Genomic DNA, 12,176 nt, shown 5'->3' on the forward strand with positions numbered 1-12,176 from the left:
AGCTGCAATAAATTACAGTAGCCTACATTCACTAAACTAGCTCTCTACACATTTTTCACACAGCAGGACTTACTTTCAAACCCATATCTTTTAGTCCTAATTGCATCTAGGTAAGACTCTTAAACTACATTATGAATAAATACTGAGGCACTCAAAAACCTGAGACCACAAAAAAATATATTTGTCACCTCTAAATCTATTTTGAACAAACCAAATATTTATAAAAATATTTCAGTTATGGCATAATACAGAACAATCAGAACATTCTGTAGCATTTCCTGAGCAAAAGTACATCTATGGCATGTATCATGTAAACTCTTTACAAAAGATCAAAGCAAAGAACACAAAATGTTCTTTGGACCATTCTCAAATCATGTTAGGTAACATGGATCATTGCCAGTGTGTTGATAATTGCTAAATATAAGCCCTTTCACTTGTGACTTTACCATTATTTTTGATAAATTGAATTATGCTTTAAGAATTTTGTATTATTATTACATTTTGTATTTTGTATTTGTATTTATAATTGCTCATTTGATACCTTCTAAAGGACAATTCAAAGCATTTGTCTTGCCTGGGAATACTGTTTTAATGTTGCCCTGGGATTTGGGCAAACTATGTGGTAATCCTGAAAGGAAATCAAACTATGTTCCTTTCTGGCTTGTTGTTGGTGACCTAAATGCTTGACAAAACAGCTTTTTCAATAGCCTGTGCTGTCCAAAATTCTTGTTAGTATGCATTAGTTGCAACAGTTCAGTACATTTTGCGTTCTGTTAAACTCTAGCTTTTCATTTAACCATTAAATTGTGTCATATTTCATTTCATACATGGAATAAAAACAAGTGAGCTAAAAATAAAAATGTATACTACACATTTCAGTAGCTCATCCAATGTTTTCAAAGTTCGTTAAAAGGCGATGAGAATTGAAATGTTCTTCATGATAGTATTTAAATAAAGCTAATGCACTCAATTTGATAGCACTGATTGAATTCTGTGAAATAAAGTATGATCTGAAAACAGATTTTCATTACCACTGCAGATTGCTATAAAAACATTGCCGTGGTGTCGTCCAGCGATAATACTGACATGAATAGACATAAATAGCAGTACTCTTATATTATCAGGCTGATAATATTATGCTTTATGTACTAAGCTATTAAATCTTCTCCAGGTCACAAGGAGAAACAAGAATTTCCATTACTTCCATGACAAAGTATTTTTCCATTAATTGCATGATTTAAAATATACTGACTGAACGATTAAAAGACAATTAAATATTTTTGAGCTGAGAATTAACAGCATAACTATGAAAACTTTGCCACCAAACTTTGCAACGAAAAAAGTGCCACCTGAAATTTTCTTCTAAAGTTTGTGTTCAGTTAATTCACTTTAAAGGCAATGCAAAGAACATATTGTTTGCCATAAAAGTGGATTTACTGAACATACACACAGGAACTTGAGAAAATTGTCCATTTTAGTCAGCATTTAGAGGTTTTAGTCTCTGAACTCTTCATACATTTGTATTTACTAACAGTCATAGCTACAGGAAGTCCATTCCCAACAGTTTAGTCATAATATGTTATTTAATGTTTATTTAAAGGGATAATATACCAAAATATTTTCTCTCTCTCTCTGTATTAACTTGCACCTAATAAAAAAAAAATTTATATGTAATTTTATCTATATATAATATAGTATAGTAATTAGTATAAGTATATATTTTTAAAAGTATTGCATTTTCCATATATTTTGTGTAAATTACACACAGTATTGTATATTAAATTTATATATTAAATATCTAGAAATTGCACTACTTTTAGAAAAAAATGCATTTATCTGTTTTTTTTTTTTGTCAAATGTATCATTTTTAAGAAACCTACCTGCATAAAACATGAACACATGAAGATATATATATATATTTTTTGTTTAAAAGCAGAGGCTTGGTTCTTTATTTTGCTATATACTATGCTATCATATATTCCTAGCAGAAGATGTTCTGAGGGCAAACTTAGTTCATGAGTTTTTAGTTCAAAATGCTGGCTGTGGCTGACAACTTAAAAAAAACGCTGATAGGAAAAGAGTAAATAACATGATTTACCATCAACAAAGCATTTGTTAAGAGAATTAGGAACCATTTTGTAGTGTACACTACTTTGACTGTCATGGTCACCAGGGATCTAGCCTGTGTAGATCGCTGAAGAACTACAAATCTGCCACTTTAATGAACTACAAATGCCATCATGCACTTCCTTCACACACCTGGTCCAGATCCCCCATGAATGCAAACACACACAGCTGAAGCTGTTCAGGACTAATGAAACAATTATACACCTCTCAAACACACATGTTGCCGAGTCTTGTTGGTTTCATCCCTTGTTATGTTAAAAAAAAGCGTTTCCTTGTATAGTCTCTCCGTGTTTAGACCTTTGCTTGTTTTATTGGTTATCCTGCATCGATCATCTGCCTGTTACTTGATGACACTTCCAGATTTCCCTGCATGTTCCCGTTTACCCCTGTGTGTGATCATTGCCTGTATGACTATTCTTGTAATAAACTGCTCGTGGATCCTCTACTCTGTTGTCAGTGTCCTCAGTTATACCGACATTATCTAGTGTGTTACTAACAGTTCATTATTTGTTCATGTCAACTAATACATTAACTAATGTATTAACTAATGCATTAATGAACACATTAATAAACATCTAGTTAACATTAAAAAATATTAAGTATGCTTAACAGATGTGTTGTTCACTGGTAATTCATGTTAACTAATGCATTAACTAACATGAACAAGTACAGCTTTATTGTAAAGTGTTCCCCAATAACCCATGTGCATTTACAGTAGGGTTTTTTATGTTAATTCCTCACAGTTTCTTCCACTTTGCTCTACTCTTCAGAGTAATTTGAAACTTTGTATTACTTCACAAAGATGCTTTTAAGATAAACAGCTTATGCATTCCTCCTGTGAAAGTCACTTTAGATGAAAGCGTCTGGTGAGTGAATGCAGACGCATAAAAGTTTGAATGAAAAAGTATTACTTTAGTAATTTACTATGGCAACCACGAAAAAAGGGTATACCTCTTGAGCTGACCCACCAGGATCAGGTTAGGAGCTGTGCCAGTGAGGGTTGCAGTTCCTCCGATGCTTGCAGCATAAGGAATGCAGATCAAAAATCCCTTCCACACTTTCATCTGGTATTCTGCCTCTTTTCTGACCTCTTCCTGGTTCCTTTGCTCTGATCTGTCTGTCCAGTCGGGTCTGTGAGGTTACAGAGTGAATAGAGTTTCTTAGTCATTAACAGTATTAAAGGATGATCTAATATGTTTATGAAGTAGTTCACATTACATTAGGCTATAAAATGCAATCGAGGTTCATTGGAATATGTGCCCAGGTCTGCATTTTTGAGAATTGTGAAATACATGGTCGAAGCGATGTATGCTTGCATTTTTTATTCTCAAATTTAATCTAGGCCACCATGTACTGTGCATTATAACAATCTCAAAAGTAATCAACACAGATTTCTCATACGTGCCATAGTACATCATTCTCATAAATCCACTAAAGGCTGTCGTGTACATTTCTGCAAATCTCAAATACGCTCCTGGGCAACGTTTACTCATCATATGTGGCATTTACACATCCTTCTTGGATCCTTGCAAAAAAGCCTGCTAGTGTTTTCAAAAGCAAACTAGAAGAGAAAATTGCATTGCGCCCACATGCTTTTACCATGATATCACAGTGCCTTTTTTTGTTTTGTTTCACCTGGTTTCTGGAACCGTGCAGTAGCACCAAAAACAGGGACATAGAATTAGGATGGACAGAGGAAACATGTCCCCAACAATATCCACCTACTATTGAAATGTCCACACCAATAATTTAACTCACTTTAAAAAATTGCACTAGCAACATTAATCTAGACATGCAGAAAGGATTAAATCATGTTTTCAGTCTGTCTGACTGTCCCCCAAACACATATGAGCATTGAGATTGGCTGTGCTTTTCCCTGCTGTCATGTGAGAGGCTGTAGATACGTTCAGATGCAACAGCACCAAAACTGCGAGGGAATTTTCACCGTGCAAGAATAAGGTGTGTGAGGTGGGTGACACACCATACATTCATAGATTCATAGGTCCCCACCATTGTCAAGAGCAAACCTACTGTACACTCTTGGCCAATAAGGAACAGAAGTGGTCAGCGTCTTCATACCTCCCCATATCAATCGTTTTAAACACAAAATGCAGCCGGACATATGCCAGGGCACATACAATATTTGTGTTTTCCCAAATATGTAGCCCTGAGACAGTTGTGATATATTAAAATAATTTTATCCAATAATGGAGTCATTCCACAATTAAAAATATTATTTTCATGGTAAATGCATATAAAATCCTTAAGATCTTTAGTCTTTAAGCTTTAGGAGTCTCACTCACCTGTCTTCTGTAGTCAATATCTGTTTTTCAGGAAGCACATGCATCTTCACCTGTGACTCACCTGCAGAGGAATTTTTTGTTTTGTTAATTAGAAATACTTTTCAAATATGAGTAACCTTCATGTTGAATTTATTTCTGATTAAAAACAGCTTTTGATAAGAAAAAGCCATACCAGTGTCTGTTTTAAAGAAATTCTGACATCCAACAAAACATCTTTGATGGAAAAACTTAGTGCAAAGTTCTGTGTTCAGGTTGTATATTGTGTTTTCATGTGTGCAGGTTGATTGCATACATATAACAAAACAAATATTCTCAGGCCAAATTAATCATTAACCTGATGTCATGATGACTGATGATTTAATAAAAATGTGGTAAATAAGAGGGAACTTTCATTTCTGAATTCTCTTGCAACACACGTTATGAGTTTGTTCCTACTGTACTTACCCTCTGGATCACTCCTGGTCTTGCAGTTCTCTTTCAGAGTCTCAAGATTTCCAAACAGGCTTTCCAGTATGGCGTTAGCAATGGGCAGCATCATTGCTGTCGTGGCTGTATTACTCAGCCACATTGACAGAAAAGAGGAAGTGATCATCATGCCTAAAATTAGCCTTGAAGGGAAAAAAGACAAGTCATGTCAAAGCTAAAAAAAAAAAGAAAACCTTTATGCAACTATTACAACAATTACTGATCCAAAGAAACGTGACAATGTACACACAGTACTGTACATAATAATGCAAGCCACAAAGAAATCAGTGCTAAATATGTGTCAAAAAGACACTGGATGCAGAATTTATATTCTATCAGAACTACTTTTCTGTATAGACTCTAATGTCATATAAATAAACAACTTCACAACCAATAATATCTACAATTATTAACTTATGTGCATATTGTCTCAAATGTATCAAATAGGCCACACTGTAAAAAAACTTCTATCATTTATCCTTAGAAATAGATCCCCGTTTACATGTAACTTTCAAAACAATAATATATATTTAAGGCACAATACTGTAAGATTTTTTTTCATTAAAATATCCTAAAACCACTAGAATCAATATATATTTTACAGACTTATTTACTTAGACTATCTCAAATGTTTTTAAGAATGTTCAAATAAAGAAATTTTAACTAGTGACAGTTATGAACATGACAACTCCCATGATTCCACACTCAGTCATGGTATCTTCAAAATACACCTCTGTTTCATGTAAATATGCACCTTCTAGAGGTGAAATTTGCATACTGTACCTTAAAAAAATTAAAATTTAATAAAGTAAACAATCAGACTTGACATCTGAATAAATGAACAGATTTCCATACCACTGTTTGCACTATTACAAATGTCAAAGTAACTACTACAATGTTTGTAATAGGTCACTGTACACACTGCTAAAATTATCCAATTGTTTACTAACTAACTGAAGATTAAAATGTTTCTTAATTTTATCACAGGATTGTTCTCACCATGCAGGTTTCACTCCTACAATCTTCAGCACCTTGAGGGCTATGCGGCGATGGAGACCCCACTCCTCTATAGCAGACGCCATCACTAAACCACTCAGGAACAGGAAGTTTGTCTCGAGGAAGTACTGTGGACAGACCTTTTTGGATGGCAGGATTCCCATGGTTGGGAAGAGGCACACAGGAAGCATAGCAGTGACCGCCAGTGGAAGTGCTTCGGTGCACCAGTACACCGCCATCAGCAGTACCACATACAAACATTTGCCCTCCTGAAAAAAACAACAACAGATAAGTTAACAGGATAACAGGATAAGTTATGTGGAAGCAATGATGAGTTATTAGGGATTACTGAGACTTAATGGAAATGAATTTGCTGTAGGCAAGCTGGTCTTAGGACTAAATGTACATCAGCAACATTTTCAGTCAGAAGGCAGCACATTTACAGCATGCTAGTGTAAACCTTTCAAAGAGTTAAAATCCCTAAGCAAAGTATTAAATATGAGATTTCAAGCAGAAATTGTTGTATTTCAGACAAATAATATACACTTTTACACACTGGATGGCCTGGCATTTGCAAATGTGTTAATAGATAATGACACTTTATTTTTAGCCTTATTATGCATCATTTTAACTAACTCTTTCTTGCCTCATTATTAAACAGATCAGTGTGTGAAGGGTGAGTGTGTTGATCATAATGTTAACTATGAGCATGTTTAATACCATATGGCATACAGAAAACATCTGCATTTGTTTTGACGATGCATCGATTATGTTAGCATTCAGAATCTGAAATGCTTCTGGTAAACAGTTTTGCTTCAAACGAACCTTTGTGCTATATTTCTGAAAATGAAATGGCTTTTTTTGAAGCTCAAATAGTTTTATGGATCTCTATAAGCCTATATTGCATGTATACATCTGTACATTAAAAGTTCAGATGCAAAACCCTCTCAATGCCATCTGAAATGTTCTTCTAGAATGAGCATTTTTCTTTGTCTTATGTTTACATGCTGCTATTTGACGTTAAAGGCAATTAAAATTGCCTATTGATTACCATAAAAGTGAAATATCTGAAACTGCACAGGAATCAATAGGAAAATGCTCATTTTAGAAGAAGATTTCTAATGGCATTTAGAGGCTTTGCATCTGAACTCTTCACATGTAAATATTTGATCAAATATATCAACGTTTGCTTGCACCAATATGGTGTAAAAACTAAAAGTTCTTCTCAAAACTACACATTTCTGTTGTGTTCCACAGGGGAAAATACATCCATAAAAATAAAAGTCATTTTTGAAACATTAGGGTTAAATCAATCATGACAAAAAGGCTGTTTGGAGTGAACTATCCCTTCAGAAACAGAGCTCGCGCTAATCTCAAATATAAGAATAAGTCAATATATGCACATATTTAAGTAATTTTTAATGAACTGTGTGATTCAAAAGCCTCATAGCAGCAGGTGACTGGTTTTAACGTTTTACCTTCGGTGGCACAACGAAGAGCAGCGGGAGCAGCAGCAGCGGCACAAGTACCAGGATGAGCTGTTTGCGCGCGCACCAGAGCTTTTTGGAAAACTTTACAGGGTCCATAGCGACAAACTAAAACTGTTTCCTTCCCTTGTCTTTCCAGTGTGGCGCGCCGCAGCTCTGGCGCTTGGTCTCCAACTTTATTACTTTTGCTTTATTATTTTTTTAGCACAGCGGGAGAAGATTAGCTATTGGCTTACTCGTTAACTCCCTTAAAGACCCCTCGACTTTAGCCTTCAACGTGAGTCGGTCTAGAGCGCCAGCAAAGAAGACCAATGTGTTCTACTTCACGAACCGAGTAAGCATTAAAGGTTGCTCTGTTAACCAAAGAAGTGTTTGTAAAGCTATAATACTGGTTGTGCGAGGTCAGTGGTTATGACCTAGGCTACTGCTGATGCTACTGTATGACCTCATGTTTCAAGGTGTATATAATTATCATATACTGTATGGGAATTTAGGAGAATTATATTACTATATTAATATACACTATATAAATAAATGAGCCACAGTGTTGCCTATGATATTTACTCCTGGATTGTTGTTTCAATGAAAAAAGTAACATAAAAGTATAAATCACAAATAAATGTTTTTTTTTTTTTTTTGTAGTTAAACCTTGGAAACTACCAATTATGTCCATGAATATAATGAATGTACAGACATGTTTAGTGGTATTTTAAGTAAATCTGTGGTTATAGATATAGTCACTATGTCAGTGATAATACTAGACAATAATACAGTGTGTTTTACATAAAGGTTGCGAGCTGTGGTTGTCATACATTAACAGCAGCTATAGTTCCCGTGCAGTACATTTCATTCAACAAATAAAATCTGAACATAATAACCTACTTAACCAAATATGGATAACAGTCATAACAATGCAGGTGCTCAAATGGCCACGTGGTAAATCAAAGTTCGTCATAAGTGATCTAGCTTAATGTTTGTATAAAGATTGTAAATGGTGTAAGATAGAAAAGAACAAATCATAATAAAGTACAGCAAATTACGGCAGTAAACATGAACTAAATGCATAAAATGCAATATAAAACACCCCAATGGTCTGAAAAATAAGCCATTTACTATAACTATTTGGATTTAAAAGTGATAAGTTTGATACACAGGGACTTCTGGGAGGTTTTTTTCTTCATTTTCTTATTATGGAGCAGCTTAAGTGCAGTTTGAGTTTAGTCATTTATTGTTTATACAAGCTCACATTTGATTTCAGTTAGGCAAAACATATTTTTATTGCTTGATATTTTCAGTTTTTTTTTTTTGTTCTATTTATTAATGATAAAAGCTTTAGTGCTGTCTAGTATCCAGTTGAGCGAAAGACTTTTACAAATATCACTTTTCAGCATTTATTTTATCAACAAATGGAGCAAGTGTATTGCTCTTGATTTAATTTTTGTACTTTAATTTTTTTTCCAGAAAACACACTGATCCAGACATCCGCTGCTGAAGTGTTTCACGTCATTCTGATAATAGGTACCACAGAATACACTGAGTTTTTAAAATTGGGTTCACTTATGGTCTTTACATGTTAAATGGCAGTATGTACCTATGTCATCCTGCCACCAGCAACACAAGGAAGAACAAACTGTCTGACCTGCAGTTCAGGTAATTGCTCATTGTGGTTGACACAGCTCCTGTTAAAAGTTTTGGATTTTCTGAGTCATATCAAATTCTTTCATTTTTAGCTGTAATGGGGCTCTGGCATCAATTACAATTAACTCCAAAAAATTGCTTACTTACTTTCTCTGCTACATGGATTATTGACTAGCTAAAAAGGTTGTCCTGCCCGGTTTATATATATATATATATATATATATATATATATATATATATATATATATATATATATATATATATATATATATATATATATATATATATATATACATACACTGTAACTACAGTCTGGTGAAGTATGCAGATTATTTTTAAACATCTAAAAAAACTAATTGATAGAAAATTTATCTCAGCTAATGTCTCAGCTTTTGTCATAGTTTCTACTGTACACTGTAAAAAATGCTGGGATCCACAAAATTTCTTTATATTGTCCCAACACAAATCGATTAAGTTAACCTCATCATTTTTACAAATTTATTAAGGTTGAACATAAAACATTCGAGCCCCGGCTGGGTCAGTTGGCATTTTTGTGTGGAGTTTGCATGTTCTCCACGTGTTCGCGTGGGTTTCCTCCAGGTGCTCCGGTTTACCCCAACAGTTCAAAAACATGTGCAGATAGATGAATTGGGTAAGCTAAATTGTCCGTAATGTCTATATGTGTGAATGAGTGTGTAAGGATGTTACCCAGTGATGGATTGCAGCTGAAAGGGCATCTGCTGCGTAAAACACATGCTGACACATGCCACTATAGTGACCCCAGATTAATTAAGGGACTGAGCCTAAAAGAAAATAAATAAATGAATGAATATAGAACAATTAAGTTGTCCAGAAAAAACTTACGAGTTGTGTTGTTTAAACTCATTTTAAATAAGTAGTTTGAACAAGCAGCAAAAGCCTTTTTTTTAGTGGAGTTAACCGGCAATTTATCCAGCACATGTTTTAGGCAGTGGAAACTTTTCCAACCACAACCCAACACTGGGAAACACCCACACACTCTTGCACACACTCACATACAGTATACTACAGCCAATTTTAGCTTATTCAATTCACATGTCTTACATGTCTTTGGATTGTGGGGGAAATCGGAGCACCCGGAGGAAACCCACGCAAACACAGGGAGAACATGCAAACTTCATACAGAAACACCAACTGACCCAGCCGGGGCTTGAACCAGCGACCTTCTTGAGGTGATTGTGCTACCCACTACGCCACCGTGCTGCCCTTCTGAAGGATCATTCGATGTTAAAAATGTAGTGTTGCCATCACAGGAATCCAACAGGCACAGGACGTCAACATGATGTCAGATTGATGTTGTAACCCATTGTTATGGGAACATTGCATTTTGTTTGTTAATGAAAATTGTGTTGACATCAGAGCCCAATGTCAGGCCAACGTCAATGTCCAACCTAAAATCAACCAAATATCAATGTCTAATGATGCTAGTTTGAAGTTGTGTGGACGTTACCACTATGACGTCTATCAGACGTTGGATTTGAATTGCCATACCTGACGAATAAATGTCAGTATTTGACGTCAATATGACATTGGTTTAAGATGTTGGCTCATAGTTGGATTTTGGTCACTTATCAACACAACCTAAAATCAACCAAATATCAATGTCATTTGATGTTTTATTGGAAGTCAAAATAACGTTGTCCTTACACTGACTAGACATTGAATTTTGGTCACTTGACGTCACGACCTAAATCTAACCTAACATTAATGCCTTATGATGTTGTATGCTTGCTGGGAGTAAATTACACTTTAAAGCATAATAAATTAAATGTAGTTTATGATTTTTCAATGGCGCATCACAGTGGCGCAGTGGGTGGCACGATCGCCTCACAGCAAGAAAGTCGCTGTTGCAAGTCTCCGCTGGGTCAGTTGGCATTTCTGTGTGGAGTTTGCATGTTCTCCCCATGATGTTGTGGGTTTCCTATGGGGGTTTCCTCCACAGTCCAAAGACATGTGGTACAGGTGAATTGAATAAGCTAAATTGGTCATAGTGTATGAGTGTGTATGAGGACTTCGTTAAACATATGCTATATAAGTTGCCGGTTCATTCCGCTGTGGCGACCCCTGATTAATACAGGGAATAAGCCAAAAAGAAAATGAATGATTTTAAAGTGAATTGTTTTTGTCACTTTTTTTATTTTTTATTAAATAATGTCCTTAAGCTCTAAGGTTGCATGAACTTTCAACTCTCATTTAACAGATAGTATAACCAAAAATGTCAATTAACTCAACATTTATTCACCCTTTAGCCATTGACATCCAGTCAAAAAGTAAAAAAATAAAAATACTATGGAAGTCAATGGCTACGGATTTCCAATATAATTCATAATGTCTTATTGTGTGTTCAACAACAACCACAAGAAAAGAAACTCACACAGGTCTGGAGCAAGTAGAGGGTGAGTAAAGACAGAATGACAGAATTTAAATTTTAATGTGAACGATATCCCTTTAATCGAAAATCAAAACAAACGAATTCAGAGTGAATGCTGTGAGATCTGCTGAGCTTCAAGGCTCTCTCTGTCTGTTTTTTAATTGTATTTTAGAGTCTCGTGGTATAAGATTACTACATGAATGATAAATTGAGTTTTTCCAAATTACTAGAAATGGTTTCTTACCAGATATCAAAATCGTATTGCTTTAATCTAATATTCCATCTCTCAACCTTTCTTTTTCCCTAAAGGCAGCAAAACAGCAGCAACAAGAATCATACAAATGCAGATAACATTAAAGTGCAAAATATTACACAACAGCACAAAATAAAAGCACACTGTTTAATACAACATAATCAGTTATTCAACTTGTTAGTGAGAAACAGCTACATTTGCTGTGTTTAGACCCGAATGGATTGAAACTGACAATAAATTGATGCTAAGTGAGGAAAAGAGAGACATATCTGCTTCTTAGAAACAAGCGAAGGAGCAGATGTGCTCTGAGAAAAACCTTATTGGAGAAAGTGTACCAGATCTTTGATGAAAGACTCCTATTTTACCATCATAATTTTCTCTTATTATGCTAGAAAGACCCTAGCCAGTGTCATTTGTTTGATTAGGAATATGAAACCTACTGATTGAATCTGCTGGGGGAAAAAATCTCATAAAGAAATGAAACTGAAGAGAAGCGA

General features: G+C 34.9%; 1 protein-coding gene across 1 annotated transcript in view; it reads right to left on the reverse strand.

The window, feature by feature from the left end:
- The window catches only part of slc13a3 (solute carrier family 13 member 3), a 30,888-nt gene extending 23,315 nt beyond the window's left edge, over positions 1-7,573 (reverse strand). Inside the window, exons 1-5 of the mRNA XM_056463476.1 lie at positions 7,370-7,573; positions 5,895-6,160; positions 4,875-5,038; positions 4,431-4,491; positions 3,079-3,258 (exon numbers count right to left, since the gene is read on the reverse strand). Of these exons, the coding sequence (XP_056319451.1) occupies positions 3,079-3,258; positions 4,431-4,491; positions 4,875-5,038; positions 5,895-6,160; positions 7,370-7,477 (779 nt within the window). The 5' untranslated portion in view covers positions 7,478-7,573. The remainder of the gene's footprint in view (positions 1-3,078; positions 3,259-4,430; positions 4,492-4,874; positions 5,039-5,894; positions 6,161-7,369) is intronic.
- Positions 7,574-12,176: the final 4,603 nt, after the last annotated feature.

This window comes from Danio aesculapii, chromosome 8 (genome assembly GCF_903798145.1).
Source record: "Danio aesculapii chromosome 8, fDanAes4.1, whole genome shotgun sequence".
NCBI classification, from domain to species: domain Eukaryota; kingdom Metazoa; phylum Chordata; class Actinopteri; order Cypriniformes; family Danionidae; genus Danio; species Danio aesculapii.